The sequence below is a fragment of the Mesocricetus auratus genome, unplaced genomic scaffold (genome assembly GCF_017639785.1).
Source record: "Mesocricetus auratus isolate SY011 unplaced genomic scaffold, BCM_Maur_2.0 Super-Scaffold_100011, whole genome shotgun sequence".
Lineage (NCBI taxonomy): Eukaryota > Metazoa > Chordata > Mammalia > Rodentia > Cricetidae > Mesocricetus > Mesocricetus auratus.
Window position 1 is genome coordinate 53,194,612 of NW_024429195.1, and position 20,481 is coordinate 53,215,092.

Genomic DNA, 20,481 nt, shown 5'->3' on the forward strand with positions numbered 1-20,481 from the left:
TAGTTGGATTGCCCATATGATAGTCTTATATCTGTCCTTAGTAGGAGTTTTCTGTAAGTAGTATTTTTTTTTTTTGGTTTTTCGAGACAGGGTTTCTCTGTATTGTTTTGGAGGCTGTCCTCGAACTCACAGAGATCCACCTGCCTCTGCCTCCCGAGTGCTGGGATTAAAGGCGTGCGCCACCAACGCCCGGCTTGTAAGTAGTATCTTAATTAAGAGAAACAGTCTTTACTTTGTTATTACCTTTTGGGCTCTGTTTAAGTTGTCTCCATATCTGAACCAATTTGTCATAATCTATCAGGCATGCCTTCTTTGTGAGGACATCCCGTTTGATCAAGGAGTTACCTGTTTAAGAAATTATGTGATAGAAGAATTCTTACTTAAACTAATGGAATTATTATGAACTTTGGCTATGATTTGAGTTTTTAGGATGCGGTGGCAAAATTAGCATAAATTTCTTTTTTCTTCATTGTTCATGGATGCTCAATGTAAATAAGCCTTAGCAACTTCAGCATGACTTTTATTTTCACTTTTTTTACTTAATTAAAGGAACAATGTCCAAATTGCCTGTCAGTTTCACTACTTTCACACTCTTACAAGTAATCTAAGGGTTACTTAATCATAAGCACTGTACTACTGTGATACTTGACAGATACTGAATAATTAGTGGGTATGTAGCGTAGAGTGTGTGTATACTAGACAGAGGGCAGGAAGGAGCAGTGTGGTAAGAGATTTCATCATGGTTGCCACAATCTAGGTGGCTTGGGTGTTGGAACCCTGACTAGGGCCTGCACAGGAATAAGGAAAAGGACAGACAACACTTCCAGTAGAGCCAGAATCAGGAAGGCTCTGCTACAGCTTCTATCTGGGACCTGTATTCTATGCATACATTAGGTGCAATTATTGGGAGATAGTAGCTTAGGTAGGTCTCTGTAGAGTAGTGGTTGCAGTCTAAACACATCCCAGAAGAAGCTGCTTTTTTTAGTCTTTACACTAATCAGTTCCTCCTAAACATTCCTGCTAGGACTCTGAGAGGCACTTGCCAGCCCTCCTGAGCCTGACCTTTGTGGGAACCTTCTTTGCCAATGTTAGGTGGGGTTGTTAGGGCCCTCAGAGTCCCCACATAGTTATGGCCATGTCAGAACTTCATTCACTTGGGACTTCTTCCACTCCTACAGCTGATCAGAATAGCGTAAAATGTTTTATTTCTGAGATTTCGCATTTAATATTTTCAGATTGGTTGACTTATAACTGAAACCATGGAAAATAAAACTAGTGATAAAGGAAAGGCAGTTATATTAAATGTCTTAGAAGTTTGTCAGTTATGGAGAGTATTAATCCAGTAATTTTTTTTAGAAGACGTGAACGATCAAGAGAAAGGGACCATAGTAGATCACGGGAAAAGAGTCGGCGTCATAAATCTCGGAGTAGAGATCGTCATGATGATTATTACAGAGAGAGAAGCAGAGAGCGAGAGAGACACAGGGACCGGGATCGGGACCGTGACCGGGAGCGCGACCGAGAGCGAGAATACCGTCATCGTTAGAAGGTGGGCATTCCTTTTTATTATTCTATTCAGTATGTGTGTGTATTAACAGTAATTATAACTCCAAGGCTGTTGTTTATACATACAGTAAATATACCTACATTTTAAGTGGTCCAAGTACTTGTTCTGATTTAATCTTCTGGAAACATCTGAAAACAGGTAAGCCATCACAGGTAAAATATTTTGACCTTTTTCCCTTGAATATTGTACCATGAGTTATCTATGACTTAGATTTCAGATTGTTTGTGGTCTTAAAGCAAGAAAAATAATCAAGAGGACTCATTGTGTACTTCTAAAATTTAGAAATTGGGATTCTTATAATCACATTCATTGTTTCATGTGATTTAACATATTTATAAAATACCAGGGAGTTGTTTCAGATATGAATGTTTTGTGCTTGGATTTTTAAAAATAAAGTTTCTGTCCTTCCTCCCTTGAACTAACATCATTTGTCCCTGAAACTTTTTAAGAAAATTTAACACTATAATAGGGTATAATACAAAAAGGTGTTTTTCAGTATTTAAAGCGGCTTTTTTTTCTTAAAAAATTTCTATAAGGAAAAATCTGCATTTGATTTTTTTTAAAGGAACATTATCTTTTTAATATGTAAAGAAGGTGTAAAGTGGATTCAGGGTACATATCTAAAAAGTTACATTGTGCCAAGCCACACATCCCAAGTTAGAAATAACTGGAACTAATTTTCTTTGTTGTTTCATTCATAAACCATAATCATTGTCTTTTTTTCTGTATTTTAAAATTTTGTGTACATTTTTTTCATAAAGTAGAATGAGTTGTCTGTTTATGCTTCATTTTTACATGTGATTTTATTTTATATTTGTGAACAGTGTTTACTCATGAAGAGTGGGAAAAGAGCACTGCGAATCTTTTGCATGTGACAGGTTATTCTATAAACACCTTTGCTCCATATATTGATGGCATCCTATATATGCAATTACTTCACAGGCGTTTACTGAAAATCTAGTTCAAAAATTGTTGATATTTTATTTGTAATTGGCTTTATCATGTATGTAATTTTAAGACAGCAGTTTCTTTAATGATTGCACACCACATACATACACAGGAGAAAAGAGGTATCTGTAATTTTTATGTAATGTAATAGTTACCACTCTTAACTGTTTAAGGACTTTTTGAAGTTAGGAAGCCCATTTTAATACTTTATCTTGCATTTTGACTATGACCTTGAATATTTATCAAAACCTTTTATTATATGTTGTATTAAAAATTTTAATTCTAAATACATTTATCTACTATTTTTAAAATTACTAAAACTGATAGAAATTGGTAGTTTGAATATAAAATTGATGTCTCATATAAATCTGAACTAAATTTTAAAAAGAAGTTTTTTCATTTCTAGTAAGAATCCCTTAAGGTGGATTCTGGTCATATCATTACTTGAAATGTCCATTTCTCTGTCATTTGATAAGGTACAGATTCTACAAGCTGTATTACTTACTTACTTTTAGACCTTGCAGTTTATCAACTATCTTATAGTTCCCAAAGATATAATGGTGAAGCTTGGATACATTTTGATTAATTCAGTGTGTCCATCGAGGAGCCTCTAAGCCAGTTCATATGTAGAGTTAATTATTAGCAGTTTTCTTAAATGGGTCTTCATTAATTTAGTAAACCAACTACATCCCCTTTGACAGTTTCATTGTTAATTTTATATACTTTGAATTTATAATCCAGTCAAGATTACACACCTAAATGATTTGAGTTCCATGTCTTTCAGACAGTAACTACAATTTCCTAGTGTGCAGTTGTTGACTTTTTTTTGCAATAGGTGGTGTACCATACCCCAAATCCCATGTTTTGTTTGTACATTAATCAGAATTGAGTTGTAATATTGTTGTGTGCCTTCATCCAAGCAAAATTTTACAAAAGCCTTTCAGTGGGGGGTGAGAGGAGGTGGTGTTTTCCTGGATTGTTGTACCTTTGCTATGTGCCAAGCAGTATTTATTATGGAAGTAGATGTAAGAGGGTGGGGGCTGGGATTAAGTACATATTCGAACGCAAACCTATTTGCAAATTATTACCTTATAAGGTCTGTTGACCTCTTTAGAAGTTTTTAAATATGAGTCCTTTTGAATGTTCATGTATATCTTAAATGGAATAAGTTCTTCAACAATAAAGTAAACACGAGTCTTTGTATAAGTTAGTAATGTAACACAGTATCAAGTGATGGTGGGTGAAGGTCAGGGTCTGGAAACTTGGTGTTGGCAGCTGTTAATGTCTGTCTCATCCTAAGTTTTTTTTGTGTTTGAACTGTTGGGTAATGTTAACTGCATTCTCATTTGAAAAATGTATTAGTTTTTCTAAAAGCATTCCACATCCAAGTTCAAATAGATAATAATACTTCAATGAGAAATATATAACAGTTTTGTAAATTTCAGTATGTAAATGCATTGTGCTTAATATTCTGTAATTTTTGCCTCTATTCTCAGACCACTCTGAGCAAAATAAGATGTAAGGTGTGTTCTTACAGAAATAACCCTCCTGTTACAGTTACAGTTGAATTCCTTTCTCTAGATGGTGTTCTTCTGACTGCTTGTTTAGAATAGCCTTGCTCAGGAGTCTGTTAACAATTGAGTTGTGTACTGAAGAATAATGAAAGTGAATTTTTTTCTAGATGATTTTTATTCAGGCTTCTCTTTCTAATTTATGAGATTTACATGTTCTCAAATGATTACATTTCTTTACTAAGTACTATGTTTGGAGTTTGCATTAAGTAACTGTAAGAGTATGGGCATGTGATTACTTTTGGCATAAATGTCATGAACTTGAATTTAATTACTCTAGGATACTTTGTGTTGCTTATTTGATTATTATAGCTTTGTGTTAACTTGGGAAAGACCAAAGAAAACATTTCTTTTATACTAAGATGTTTCATCTTCTTAGGAGTGTTACGTTGAGGCTTTTGTGAAAATTCTTTTCATTACTTGGTAAATAATAACTGACTGTTAACAAGATTTTAAAATTATTTCTACAACTCTTGGGTCATTTGTTACCTGCCTAGCATTCCCAGCCTTGTTTCCCATATATCTCAATTGCTGTGCTTTTTTGTCTTGCTGTGCTGGCTCTCGTTTCTTCTCTGATTTACACAGTGTCTTACTTAGAGTGACAAGAGAGGGTAGGAAGTGATCCCTTGGATGTATGTATAGTGTGTTTTGCTCACTGTGGTTTAAGAATATAGTTTTATTTATAAAAAATTGATGTTTCTGTCTTAAAGAAATTGAATGCCAATGTGAGTCACCTTGCTCTCACCTTCATCTCAGTGTGAACTTTCCTACCATTGTTTAGTTTGTATATTGGATTGTTTTGAATAAGTATTTTTATTTGTTTTAAATGAATATCCAGTTAGAATTGTTTAGAGGAAACCTACTAACCAGTTAAGAAAAGTGCCATTCATGTTATCCAGATGAACATTTTCTGTGGTTAGCAGGTTCTAACTCTTGACAGTGGGTGAATTTTAAATAACAGCTCCTTTTGAAATGTCCACATCTTTTGAGTGACTCTTTGACACAAAGCCTTTTTCTGTTCTTTTTTTTTTCTTTTTGCAATGTAGCTTGTTTCTACCATGTAGTCAATTGCATAGAGCACCTAATTGTGTATTCTGTAGAGTAATAAAATACTTTGGTTGAAATGGGGTAAGTATGATAGGAGAAAAATAGGAAAATATAAACTTTCTGGTAGCTAGAAACTTTTTTGAACACCATCAATAAACAGAATTATTTTTTTATGTACCATGTTCTAGTCAATATGAGAAGAAACTTAAGAGTTAATATAAGTTTAGATGTTTCTGCTACCTGCCTCATCTCCCGTTTTCTCATTAAGGAGACCTTCAAATATAGAAGGTTAAAAATTTACTCATTTCAAAGCATTGCATTTCTAAAATTATGTGAGGGTCCTTTCTAATTCAGCCCATTAATATGAAAAGCTGGGAGCTGCGTGTAGCAGTGACACCTGTGACCTCTGCCCCTAGAGAGACTGATGCAGGAGGGTCCTGTGAACTCTAGGCCAGGCTGGGTTACTACACATGGAGCTGCAGCTAGTCAGGCCTTTCTCTATACTAAGGTCCTGTTTCAGAAATTAAGGCAAACACACAATATAAAAATTCTTATGAGAATCCTATCAAATAAATACTCAAATGCTTTACTTAAAAACATGAATTTTCCATGAGTTTTAAAATACAAGTTGGCATATAACACTCAATTTGAGTTGTTAATAATGGTTTGGTAGTACATTATCTCAAAATGTAGGTATTTCGCTCTGTATTAAAATTATACTGCTTGCTTTAGCTTGCAGATTTTAAAGCTGTAGTTTCATTGTCTTAATTCATTTAACAGCTGTTTACATAGATTCCTTTATAACTGACAGTTAAAGCAAGTAATTGTGTGGCTTTGACATTAGACATTTGGTCAGATACTATTTTGAACATATGGGCATTGAATGTATTTGTCACTTTTAAGGTTTTTGATATCTTTGTTTATGTAGATGTCTGCTTAGACATCTGAGACTATAATATGGAATTGGATTATTGGAATGGTTTGTATTGCCTTCAAATTTTGCTTCCGTTTGAGATTGTAAAATTTGTGTTTATATGTAAAGTGTTTAGAACTAGAAATAAAAATTTCTAGACTATTCCCTAAATTTATGTCTGTATGGTGAAAATTTAAATTTTATTAATCAGTAAAGACCTTTCTATACACAATGTAGCAAGAGATGAGTTCATTAGTCATAAAGAAATGTGTTGTGACCGCACAAACAAGATTTCGTGTATGAAAGTAGTGAAGTTTCCATTAGGGTCATTCAATATGTACCCCGTGGCTCTTTAAAGATTGTGAGTTTCTTCTTCTTCTTTTTTTTTTTTCTTCCTATTCCCACACTGTGACTTTACATATTTTTTCTTTCAGTGATTCATTCTTTATCCTTTATAACACAACAAAAATATTAGGGGAGATAGCATTCCTTTTTTAGTAGGGTTTGTGAATTTCCCTGCAATCTTGGTATCAACTCCAGAGAACAAATAAAAACCTACCAGAATTGTGACCTATAAAATAAAACCTTTGAAAACTGACGTTACAGATTTTTTCCTGTTAAATAATTCCTCCATGTAAGCCTCATTAGCATAACATGAAAGTGAAAGTACAAAAGGAAATGCTATAAACAGCTTAAATGTCTTTCGAAAGCACAGATGTATAGAAAACATTTAGATGAAAAAGACCCTTTCCTTTTGTACTTTTAAGATTTTAAGTTTTTATTAGGAAGTATGAATATGTGTATATATACAGTGATTCTTCTAAAGAGAATCGAACACAAAATTTGTTGTTGCCACAAAAATTATTTCTAATTTTAAAGAAAAGGATCTTTTAACATTTTTTATGACAGAATGCCACTAAGCATTGTGTGCTTTCGAGAAATATTAAAATACCCTTTTAGTATTTGTATTTTAAGTAATTAATATTTCAGTAATATTTTTTAAATTAATGTTCTTCTTTGGATTTACACACACACTCAAAATTATGCACATGTGCGCACATTCCTGAGACTATAGAATCAATTATATTGTTGGCTTCACTCTTCCCCCTTGATGTAAGTTTTCAATGAAATTTATCATTGTAGGTTCCTATTAGTTGGTGTTTGGTTAGTTGATATAGGTGAAATAGAGTGAAAGTAATGTCTCAGAATTGTATTATGTCTAAAGATTTGTATGTGGATGTCATATTTAATGTCCATGCTAAAGTATTTATAAATTTTGTAACATGGAACACCATTGGTTTATAACAAATTGGCAGAAGTTCATGTATGCTGTCAAATACAGTTAATTTGTAAATTTTATTGATTTTATATTCAGTTCAGCATTTGTTAAATGAATTGTGTGGATGAATGAAAAAAAAGTAGCTACATTCAAATCCAAGCATTTTCCCATTTATTTTGTAGTATGCATATTTTAGAAAATGATTTATGGCTGTTCTCATCATCATGGAAACAGTAGCTGCTGTATTTTCATTTGTTATTGTAATTGTTTTCTTTAAAAATTGGCATATATTGTACAAAATAATGGTCTTTGTATGACAGTCACTGAATTTTAAAGGCAATAATATGTAAAAAGAATGAAATGAGAATTTCTCATTTTGAATTTGTAAATTGGGAGCATTTCTCCACTATGCAAGCAGCTACTGTTTGAGTTACTTTTTATTTTGTGTTAGAATACCTAACAGTGAGTAGATGCACGACTTGTGTATGTATAGCTAAGCCAACATTTTTCTGTGTATTCTGGGGAATAGCAAAATCTACATCACAAATTTTGACACATTACAGCTGAAGGAAGAGGAGGAACACCTTCCAAGACAAAACAGTCTTCATGGGGGAAAAGTGACGCTTGTCCAGCAGTTTGCTTCTTGTGATTGAACTGAACCTGTAAGGATTCATGGATTTACTGAACAGGAATAGATCTGAATAAAGCAAATCTGCATAAATGGTAACCAGTAGCTCTACTTTTATTTTTTATGTTGCTTAATTGTTTTATTTGAAGGAAACGTGTGATTTAAAAAAAGTTAATAGCTTTTGCAACTTTATTACTGGTTATATATATTTGGCCATTATAATGTGCAAGCAATTGGAAAAACTTCAAGTACATGCTTGTTTTTATAGTAGTTTGTTCTTGTTAAAATGTTCATATGATAATGTCTGTAAACAGCACCACTTTGATTACAATAGATGTAGTGTTGTAATAAACTGTTGAATGGGGCTGATGTGTAAAGCTGTTCAAGTTATTTGATGTTTACACCTCAGGGAAAGTCTTGTGTGCAGCAATATCTAAAGATAATGTTATTATGACAACATTTTTACTGTCCTTTAAAAAAAGCATTGCAATAGGGTGTTTGGATATGCATCAATCTAATCTTGCGTTCAGTGAATTAAACATAACCAATTAAGTGTCTCGCCCTTGATTTTGATATTAGGATAGGTAATTACATGGATATTTAATATTTCTATATTCTGCTTTTCTAGCTGTTTTTACCTAGTTAGCTTGTGAATTTGCTGAATGGTATGTAAACTTGTAAAAACTGAAATTTGGCAGATATAGCAATTCAGTGAATGTGTTAGGGGTGAAAAATTTGAGGTTGTAACATTTTTGGTAAAGACTCTTGTATTTGCTACAATAGTGCAGCTCACTTATACCCCACATGTGCTGAGACAGCTAACCCTGAACTGCTAGCATTCAAGAGAGATTTGGTAGTTCAGATCTGACACAGTAATTTACTGTTTCATGCTGATGGTGCCATAGGCAGTGTAAATACAGTCCAGCACATAATCGTAAGGAAACCCTAGTAGTCTACTGGGTAGAGATTCTGAAGGGTGTGATATTTATTAATGTTGGGTTGTATTCTTCAGTGTGAGTAATGGGAGATTATAGTTGCACCCTGTCCTCATGGTTCAAGAAATTCTGTGTATATTCCTGTTACCCTCTTGATTTATGTTGGATTAGAGTTATTGATCAGTTTATTCTTTTTTTAAGCTGGCCTTAATAAAAGGCTGTATTAAAAGCACCGGCTAGCATGTGTTGTGCAAAATTAGCAGAGACAGACTGTCAACTTGATTGCCTATTTTTTTTTATAGGAAGTTAAAACCCAAGTCACTAAAGAAATTTGAGATAAAATCCTTAAGCTAATTTGTTTTAAATATATTTTAAAGATCTTATTACTCATGAGAGATCTTTGGATAGTAAGGCATTGACTTTTAAAGTTTGTCTAAATTTAAGGGCAATGCTAAAGGTACTCCTGTACTGAAGATAGAGATGAAGTGCAGCTCAAGAGGCTTGCACTGCTGTTTTTCAGGTTCGTCCTGTCTGCTCTTACCTTTGTTGAGAGTTAGTTTCAGAGTATCCTTCCACTGCCAGTTCATTTAAAACATTTTGTGAGCAGAGTATTTTTGCAAGAGATCATTGGTGTGTACCAGAACTGTTAGCTCTCAGAAGTGCTTTTTCTTAAGCGTTTAATCTTGTTAAAATGCAAGTTGCCTTTTATTTTGAGAGTTGTATCAAAATCTGTTTTCTTGTTTTGTGTATAGGTATTGTAAGCTTTTGTCATTTCTTAGCTTTTTTTAATAGTTTAATTACAATACCCTAATGTGAAGACGTTTGGATATACATATGTTTACAAGGGAAATTAGGTAATAGTAAGATTAAAAGGTAAGTAAAATGTCCACTAGATAAATTTTTCTCTGAACACTTTTAAATGGAATCACAAATATATATACTTGAAATGAAACTGGAGATTTTGTACTAATTTTAATCCTTCATTACCTTTTCTCTTTTTTTAAATCAGTGGAACCCTCTAATTGCTTCCTTTATGTTACCCTTCTCCTTGCTTGACTTATTTCATTAAGTGGCTTTGGTTGCAGATAGTGTCAGTGTACTAGAGTTGCTTGCTGCTGCTAGCCAATAAGTGTTGTCAGGAAGAAATAAAACAACTTTGGTTTGACTAATTTTGCAGTCTCCTACCTGATAACACATGAATGTATAGCAGTAAAAGTAAAAAATTCAAACCATGTTTTCTTTGTCAAAGCCCTTGTGTTATTTAGGAGCCATTGTTATTTGAAAATTTGTTTTTGATGTACAAAAAACAATCCAAAGAGAAGTCTTTGCATAGACACTAAATAAATAAATAGCAAAAAGGGAGAGAATGAGGGAGTCTTAAAAATGAAAAGTCATTCAGTGGCGATGGAAACAAGTTTGCTTGATTTTATTCCGAATCCCAGCATTGTCCAGTGCTGTGCAGTCACATTCCTCAGCTAGCGGGAAAGTCATAGATGCGTGGTAAAGCATATGCATGCTATTTCTCCTGGAGCAGCACTCTGAGTTCATTATACTGCTTTGATGTAAAGGAAGTATGTTTGTAGAAACATTATTTCAGTGTAAATTCAAAAATGTTTGTATTTTGTCAGTTTTCAGCAAGATTTTGAGTAGCTTTCTATAGCTATTGAGCATATATGTTACCCCATGTAATGGTTCCATTACTTAGAATATTCTTAAGCAGTAAACTACAACTTGGAATTCACAACATATAGCTTAAGATATTATTTTCATTTGGTTCTCCTATGGAGAATGTTGCTTTAGTTTTACAAGTTTAAAGTCAGTTCTAAAAATAAACATGGAGGTTTTAATGAACATTAGATAACGTTTTATAGTGAAGGAGAATTGTTGGAAAGGTTAATTCTCTTTCCCTGTGTTTTGAAATGTGCCAATAACCTAAGTACATTCTGTTTGATACGAGATGCTACTTCAAGGCTCTTCTTTTGGAGTGTTCTTGATTTACATTCTAGTTTTGTTACCTAGGTGGTCATTGCATTATCTGTATCTTACAAGCCCCAGTGTTGCGTTTTAAGCTTCAGTTTAATTTTTTTAAAAGCAGTTTTCGTTCTGATTCTTTACTGAAAATACAGTGTTGAGATTCTTGCTGTTGCACAGATAACTGATTTTTAAATTTTATTCACGGAAGTTCATTTGCATCCCATAGCCCTCTGTAAATGATTCCCCCAGTTGTATGTACATACTAAATGCACGCTTATCCATTGTACATATTAGACATTTTTTTGTGCTAAAATATTACCAAGTAGGATTTTTGTAGCAAAGCATTTTATTTTTATGTTCTTATAGTATTTGTGTTAACATTAATCTTCAGTTCGAACACTGGTGTATTTATTTTTTTAGCAACTTGACTCCTAGAAGCCTTAGACTAATTTTTAAATGAATATTCAACCAAAAATTATAAATTTATTGAGATGTGGCCTTATATATGGTATTTCTTGTGTTTATAATGTGATTTTTTTTAAATTTAGATTTTATTTAAATCAAGATTTAGAATTAGTTTCTTTTTTGAGTCAAAATAGAATGTATTAAGTGTCTAGGCTTCTGGGAGGAAGTTCTTATACTCTTCTTTCTTTGCATTAGAAAGAAGCAATATGACTATGAATATTCAGAATATTCAAGCCATTGTGTTATATTCAGATTGACTTAGGTTTGTTTTAACCCAATGTTTCTTTAAAAGTTGCAGGTTGTTGTCATTCACTGAATATACAGCTACTATGGTTTTTGTATGGGATGTATGAACTCTTGTTACATTATTCCCAGATTTCAGTGTTTTCAAAACTTCCTGTTACATTAATTATACTATAGTGGGGGGACTTTGAAAGAATTAGGTAAAATTTAATTGAAGTCACACAAATCTTGAATGGTATCTGTGGATAGTAAATACTACGAGCAGTTTTTCATGTGGGAATACCTTAAAACTCCACCATGGGAGTAAATTACATTCATAATTGGACAGACCATTCATTTTAGTAAAAATAGTTCATTCTGAAGGTGTATTTTTTGTTACACTGTAACTGCATAGCACTTCTCAGCATTTCTGTATGCAGATTATTTTAAAATGCAGTGATAAATTCATGTTTATTTTTTTTACTTTGGAAATTGTGGTACTCAGGTGGTATTTAATAGGAAATGGCCCTTTGGAGTGGATCATAATGTATTTTGAGGACTGCATCTATAATATTTAGGACTTTAGCCTTGAAAAGTTCTATTATTTCTCCCCTTGTCTCCCATGGTGTATTAGCAAAGTAGTTTACAGCCCAGCACAGCCTTACAAAGTTGTTTTACAATTTTTAATGGAAAGCCCTTAGCAACAAAAAAATTGTATCATATTCCAATATCCGTGAATTATTGAATAATCACCCTTTGTAAATAAGTTGTCTGATAATATCAGAAGGCCAAAGAAAGTCTTGAGATTTTAGCTATTTAATGTGGTGTGGTGACTTCCTAAGAGTTCTGTGCAAAAGGTAAGGTGAAATTCTATCAAGTAGGCATCCTTTTGATGCCCGTGAAAGCTAGACTTCATATTAGCTTTTTTCAAAAGACATATTCCCATCTTATTAAAGTGTCTAGAGTTGCAACGTTGTGTTAATGTTTACTTTGTCTTTTCTTCCTTTAGCATTTAGGGACTGTTCAGCAGTTTGCTATACGGTCATTGTTGGCCTTAAACTGCACTAGTAACAAGCATGGTGTTTATCTTGTATTGAAATAAAAAACAAAGTTTTGATAATACTTTGTAGTTTGTCCTTTTTGTTTGACTTATAATTTGTTTTGTTCAACTTTGATATCTATTGGGAGACTGCAGTATTAACAGAGATTAGACTATATTTTGTCTAAGTCATCCTCCTTGAGTTATCAGTTAGCTATACCCTTGTGTAGACATTTGACTGTCAGACCAGAGGACAAACATAGAGGGTTAGTTCTTGCTTTCAACCTTAAGATAGCATGTCCCTTGTTTTCTTACTGCACACTTTCGGGCTAACAGGCTTGTATCAGATGGATGAGTACATTACTGTATTTTGTTTTTTTACTTGGGTTCTAGGAATTTGTCATCAGGCTTTTTGTGGTAAGCCCATTTGCCTGATGAGCCCTCTTGTCTACCCAGATGGGCCTTACATTAAATGCGGTTCCCACACAGCTCATAGGAAAGCTTTGGCTTATTTCCTTAACATTATACTGAAACATGAAGAGCAAGACCTGGTAGATGGATACACTGGCTCTCTAGGGGGAGAGGGTCTAGTCCTCTTGACTGGAGGGTTCATTGTGCTGTGTAGTAGGGATTTAAAATGTTTGTCTGAAGCAGGTAGTACGAACCATGAGTGGTATGGGGTTTAGTAATGCCAGAGCTGGAAGCTTACAAGTCCTGAGAGTCAGTGAGATGGATCATTTGGAAAAGGCATTTGTAGCCAATCCTGAAGACCCGAGTTCCATCTCTGAGCCCCATATGATCTAAGGAGAGAACTGACTGCTTTATGTTGCCTTCTCTACACAAGCACATTGGCACACATGCACATAATTGTAAAATTACCTTCAGCATCACAGGGAGTGACTAATGTGTATGAAGTGGCACAGTTCAGTTAGCTTTTAAAGACCTCTGCTGCAGATTAAATTAGGAAAAGAGAAGATGAGGTAGGTAGTCCAGTGAACTTCACAACTCTGTGTATCAGGAGATGGAGTAAAAAGGGACAGAAGGTACAGGAGGTAGTGTGCAGGGACAGTGGAATAGAGACAAGGGGCAAAGATGAAGGGCCTGGGTAACACCAGTGACTAAGATGAAGTGCATTAGAAGACATTCACAGACTACATTAGACTGCTGTCAAAGAAATGGTAATCATGTAGCCATGTAATTCTGAGGTTGGGACATGGAGTTAAGTCTTACGTTACAGTTAAAATGGAGAAAATTCAATCTTAAGAGTTTGGACAGTCATAAGGAATGTGAGGAGTCTGCTTTAGCAAGCAAACTGAAGATATTCGTTGAGCTCAATAGTGTGAAGAAGTACCTTTTTTGAGGTTGGTAGGAAGAAAAGTTCTCAAAGGAGACTAAATACACGGAAGGCTATGGGTTTGTACTTAGGCAAAAAGAAGTTTGTGATACTTACACTTAGTGACCCACCTACTTTGAAGTAGAAATTGAGAATATTGTATAGGTGTGGCTTACACTTAGGAGAAGTAATATTAATCCTTAACTTTATCAAGACTTTGTAAGTGTATCTAAGTTTAGGTTCCATGTATTGGTGGCAGTTGACTCACTTGCATCTGTTTCCCAGAAGGTGGATGGGTAAAACTTTGGATGAAGGCTGTCATCTTCACTTGGCAGTTTACCCATGGCTTCCTATTTGAGGAAGTATGTTGTTTAATGAGTTTTGTACTTCTTGCCTTTCAATTCTTACTCATACTATATAGTAGATTTTATGGAGGAAGCCCTGAGTCCTGACTAGCAGCAAAGTGATTGGAGGCTAAAAAATGCTCTTGGTAGTCTAATTTCTCAGTTATTTGTCCATCCCTATAAAGACAGGCCCCGTTGCCATATTGATACCTGAACTGTAATGGGGGATGTATTTGTAAATGTTGACCTCCACAAATCTTGGCACATTCTCCCTCCCTAGTTACCTGTTCCACTCAGTCTCCCCTTAGAAATTGGAGACCTCCCCACCTTTAATTTATCACATTTCACACCCAATACATTAGGACATCTACTATCCATGAATACTAAGGACCATTCCATATAGTCTCATGGCTTTCTACCCTTGCTACCACATAAATCTCTTTATAGCACAGACAGGCAGTAGCCCCAGGATCCTGCAGTGGCTCCCCATTTTTGTAGTAAGCTGGGGTGCTTAAGATAGTCTCATTCAGACTGCCTTTGAACTCAGTGAGCCACCCCACCACCCCATTCTCAGATAGTAATGCTCATGTGACACTTGAATTTATCATTTGTAATAAGTGTCTTTATCTTAGTACAGATCTCTTCTAAAAGTAACTTCTTCAAATACATGATTAAGAAAATAAACAGTTTTGAGCACATTAAATTGCCCCGAATTCACCTTTGCGGTTGTATATGAAACTACATCTCTCTCCCCATCCTCTGAATCTTCAGTGATAAGTTGGGTTCCCCCTCCCCACATACTGTTTTTAGTTTTTATAGTGATAAGTTTTTACATTCTAACTCTTTTTTTTTTTAGTCATTTGTTTTGCTTTGTAACATTGGAGAGCCAGTCTATGGCTTTTTAGTAGTAGGCAACCACTACCAAGTGAGCCGTAACCTATGTACTTTACTGTTAGTAATGTACTGCCATCTACTGATAGGTCTGTGTAAGTTTTGTACATTGTGTAAAAGGTAAGTCCATAATACTTTTCACTTGGGAAAGCATTTCAGTAGAGACTCAGGGTCTGCCATGCTTGGTGATGTCCACCTTTAATGTCAGCACTCTCAAATCTGTAGGTTCAAGACCGGTGTGGTACATGTAGTGAGTTCCAAGACATCCAGGCTGCACAGTGAGACCTTATCTCAAAACAGCAAAAAGGAGCTTCAGAGCCTGTGGTAGCTAATATTGGTTGTTAACATGGCAGGGTACATAGTCACCCAGAAGGCAAACCTCTGGGCATACCTATGAAGGGTTATCAACATGGTTTACCTCAGCTGTAAGTGGCACCACTTCATGAGCTGGGGTCTTAAAGGAAAAAGTACTCTACCACTGATTTATATCCCAGGCTGTCATTTAACATTTAAAAGATAAACTACTTTTTTGGGCATGGGGGAATGTTTTGTTTTTGTTTTCCCCGAGACACGGTTTCTCTGTGTAGTCCTGTCTGTCCTGGTTTGTAGATCAGGCTGGCCTAGAACTCACAGAGATCTACTTGCCACTACCTCTTTAGATTAAAGGTGCGCATCACCACTGCCTGGCTTAAAGATAACTTACTAATATTTAGGTATTGGGCGACCTGCCTTGTATGGTGGTAACAAAACACTTTGAGGGAAGTGTGGGTGTGAGCGTCTCTGGGATTGAAGTTAGGTCATGGGGCTGAGTTTAGTCCCAGGGATTTCAAAACAACAAAAACCAAACTTTCCCCACCAAGCCATCTCCCAGGTTCTCGTTTAAGGTTTGTTTTTTAAACAAGTGTGTGTTGTCCTCAATTCTGAATAAAATTCTCAACTGTAGGTCTGGACTTGCTGAGTATGGGAAATTAGTTTGCTCTTAGCCCGAGGTGTCTCCCAATGACAAAAATGATGAAGGTACAGTATGCTTTAGCATTTGAAGAAAACCTTGAACTATCTAAGAAAGGCAATAAAGTACTAGCACATACTGGCCATTCTTAAAGAAACATTAGTTGTCCTGAATAAAGTAGAGATTATGCATTCTGGCCACCTCAGTGCTATTGCTTATGTACATTAAAACCCATTTGGGTTCCTTCCTTTTTATAATTAAACTATTTTATATACATTGATCGTGAGGAGCTGCCATAGAGGTACTGGGAATTAAACCTGGGTCCTCTGGAAGAGCAGCCAGTGCTCTTAACCATTGAACCATTTCTCCAGCCCCTCGGTCCCTCATTATTTTGAGAAATAGAGTAGTTGATTTGTTCATCTTGGAATACCATTGAACCATTTCTCCAGCCCCTCGGTCCCTCATTATTTTGAGAAATAGAGTAGTTGATTTGTTCATCTTGGAATCAAGGGAGAATATGACAGGAATTATTTTAGGAGCTATTTACAAATATGCAATGTGAAGGAATCTGCAGATAAGTTAGAATTAATAATTGAGCATGTTCATTGAATGTAGAATCAGTTTAGAAACCAGTGTAGCTAATGTGAAATTTGTAAGTGTGATGTCCTTTTGCTGGAAGTATTAAACCTTTATTGGAAGACATTAAGATAAATGAAGATCAGTCATGTGCTATTTTATGAAGAGATAGTATTGTAATAATACAATTCCTCCTAAATTAGTTTTTAGAATTAATGCAAATTTAATTAAAATCCCAGGGATTTTGTTACTGAGTGTAATATGGGAGTTGAGAGGCAAATGGGTACCAAGAAGGGAGAGACAGGGTAGGGCTTGTTCATAATAAAGTAGATAGTACAGTAGTCAGATTCCTAGAAACAATGTGGAGAGATAGAAACCATATGTGTGAACCTTTGAGGTAGAACAGAGTGGGAATTTCTACAGACTACTGAGATGCAGATGTTACAAGATATTTACCTCATACTGAATATAAATACCAACTCTGGGTGGGCTAAATAAGCACTTAATGTTAGAGGCATTAAAAGTGTAGACTATTTAAATTGGTGATGTTGGATTGCAGAAGTTTGCTGTATTTGTTTGCCTATTCAAACAGGTCTTGCATTATAGCCCAGGCTGTCTTGAATCTCACTGAATAAGTAACTTGGGCTGGCCTCTTAATTCCTGGCAGTCCTGGAATTGACATTCATGAGCCACACCTGCTACAGAATTATATTTTTAATACAGACTAGTAAAAAGGGGAAAGACCAAATATTGGATACATTAGGCACTAATGATAATTTAAAGTGTAAAGAGGAGTTCTATACTGGGAGAAGATAACTTGAAATACACAAGTCATTAAAGACTGATAAAAGGGGACTGAGTAGGCTACAGCAATAATAGTATTTGTGTATATAATGACTTAGGTTTTGTCTCCAGCACTGTAAAATAAGATAAATTATGGATCTATCATAATAAGGAAAATATAACATTGAAAATGAGTAACAAACCACGTCGTGTGGTGCCCAACTACACTCCCTAGTGTTTTGGAGGCTGAGGCAGGAGGAACATGAGTTCAAGTCTATGCAACATTGGGTGCAGGGCTGGGGGATCTATTCAGAGTGAACAGATATGAACTGACACTTCAAAGAATAGTCCATAAATGTTAACTACAACCACATTAGAAGTCTAGGAAATGTATACTAAGATCATGTGCTATTTTACAACCATTAAGATTAGGGAAAAATGCGGTTCTGTACTTTGCAGAGACGGTACAGTAGAAAATACTGGTGTTGGAAATGTAGGTTGGTAGAGAACATGCCTTTGTGATGTATATACTGGAGAAATTCTTATGAGAATTTAGGTTTTTTGTTTTCTTGAACAAGGGTTTCTCTGTAACCTTGGCTGTCCTGGAACTCACTCTGTAGACCAGGCTGGTTTGGAACTCAAGAGAGCTGCCTGATTCTGCCTCCTGAGTGCTAGGATTAAAGGGGTATACCACCACTGCCCAGCCAATGTGTATTGTAATATTTTTAAAAACTTGGCTGGGTGTTGGTGCACACCTTTGATCCCAGCACTCGGGAGGCAGAGGCAGGCGGATCTCCATGAGTTCAAAGCCAGCCTGGTCTACGAGCTTGTTCCAGGACAGGTTCCAAAGCAATACAGAGAAACCCTGTCTCGGAAAACCAAAAAACCAAACAAACTGGGAACATCTAGAATATTACAATGATAGAGCAAACATTTGGTAGCCTGATAACAAAAACTCTGAACTAAGTACACCATATATAAATGAGTTATGAAATTATCTTGACTTCAAGAAGTCAGAAAAATTCCCAGTACCCTATTTCTGTACATTCCCAGACACTTCAAACTGCAAAGGTGTGAGAGTTTTGTGAGTTAGGAAAGTAGCAATTGGAAGAAGCAATACAAGAAAACGGTTAACACCGCTCAGCATATTAGTCTATGGAAGGGAAGTAGAGTATACAGCCCAGGAGATGCCACAGGGCAGGCATCTTCGTGTCTTGTGATTGACACATAGGTCTCATCTATTTTACTGCATGGGTTGTAAATAGATATTTTGACACATAATATAGCATACATACAATGCAATGGCCTATTGTACAAAATGGATTCTAGATAAATAAGCTACCATTATACCTAGAAAATGATAATAAAAGTTTTAGATATTTCTCGTAAAACATGATAAAAGCATACTACTTTAAAACAATATTCTTGAACAATTTAAATGCGTAAAAAGCTAATGTGAGTTGAAAAACTTCATTTAAGCCCTACCATGTTCTCATTTTTTTTAGTTTCAAATATAGTCAAGTTAAGGTGATGTTAGCTTTAGGCCAGTAACAAGTAAACAACTTCCATGTGGCGTCTCACACAAGTGCCAGTATTCATTCTCTTGGGACCCTGAAGCATGCTGCTGTGCAATGTTCTCCTTGGGTAACACTGGTGGATCTTTTTCCTTTGTGCCTGACCATAAGCTTTCTGTACCAGACTATTTCTGGGTTCTCAAGATTTTCCCCCCTTTCTTCAAATGCTGTTTTGAGTCCAAGCACTAACATAGTAATGAAAGGAAACTACCAAAATCAGCAGTACCACATGAAGACACTAGGTGGAGGTATGGTGCTATGATTACTGTAGCATAAAGCACCCACAGTGGCACAGACCAGCAGAAGGAATTTATGAACTGAAATCTTAACAATTTTTGTCAGTTAAAAATCCACATACAAACCCAGTGAGGGCACCTTCCCAGGAAAGGCTTGAGAAACATCCAGATTCTTTACAGGCTATGGGAAATTTCCAATCTATAACTAGACCTGTAAGTCTGGGAAAGACGGTTGATCTCTTCAGTGCCGAAATCTTGACAAAAATTTTGAAGACAAAAGTGGAAACAATGGCTTGTGATGGTTAATCTCTCTCTCTCTCTCTCTCTTTTTTTTTTTTTTTTTTTTTTTTTTTTTGGTTTTTCGAGACAGGGTTTCTCTGTGGCTTTGGAGGCTGTCCTGGAACTCGCTCTGTAGACCAGGCTGGCCTCGAACTCAGAGATCTGCTTGCCTCTGCCTCCCGAGTGCTGGGATTAAAGGCGTGCACCACCAACGCCCAGCTGTGATGGTTAATCTCAGTAGTTCACTTGAGATCTGGAGTCATCTGGGAGATAGAACTCTGGGCGTGTCTTTGAGGGGCTATCTTGACTAGGTTAGTTGCATGAGGGAAGTACCATCCCATGGGTTGTGCCCTATACCGCATCAAAAGGAACGTAGCTGGGCAGACATCTGCTTTCTGACTGGATGCAATGTGATCAGCTTTAGACTCTGCTGCCTTCTCCATAATGGACTATGGGCAGAAGGAAACAGTTGTCTCATAAGTCTTTGTCAGGGTGTCATACTACAGCAATAGGAGAGTAAGACACTAAAGAAAATTGGAAAGACCTGAGTCCAGAGAACCTAGCACTACCATTCAAACAAACCAGTGATAGCAGTGGGTAGGGTATGTGTGTGGTGGTGCTGCAGTGTGTGTGTGTGTGGGGGGGGTGGATGGTGGTAAGGAGAAGGACAGAGACAGGTGATCCCCATAGCTTGCTGGCCAGCCACTGTAGGTAACTATTGAGCACTGGGCTCAGTGAAAGATAAGATGCAGGGTTCACATGCACACACACTAGCACACACACCCGTTTCCAGAAGGCAACTTGAAATAAATGGAATACACAGTTTGCCAGAGAACTCGGGATTTCAGGAAGGATGCTATATATAAAGCGTAACAAAGCGGAGCAGTTATGGAGCTAAAGAATATATACCTGTATTGAAAATCTTGCC

The 20,481-nt window shown here is 35.8% G+C and overlaps 1 protein-coding gene across 7 annotated transcripts in view; it reads left to right on the top strand.

Moving 5' to 3' along the window:
- The window catches only part of Cpsf6 (cleavage and polyadenylation specific factor 6), a 31,963-nt gene extending 19,292 nt beyond the window's left edge, over nt 1-12,671 (top strand). For 2 of the 7 annotated variants that reach the window (XM_013121542.3, XM_021233748.2), the window contains 2 exons: nt 1,357-1,549; nt 7,889-12,671. In XM_013121542.3, the coding sequence (XP_012976996.1) occupies nt 1,357-1,546 (190 nt within the window). In that variant the 3' untranslated portion in view covers nt 1,547-1,549; nt 7,889-12,671. Of the gene's footprint in view, nt 1-1,356; nt 1,550-1,634; nt 1,986-2,391 lie in introns of those variants that run through there. The other 5 variants (XM_005081494.4, XM_005081496.4, XR_002385168.2 and 2 more) reach the window with 4 other exon arrangements.
- Nucleotides 12,672-20,481: the final 7,810 nt, after the last annotated feature.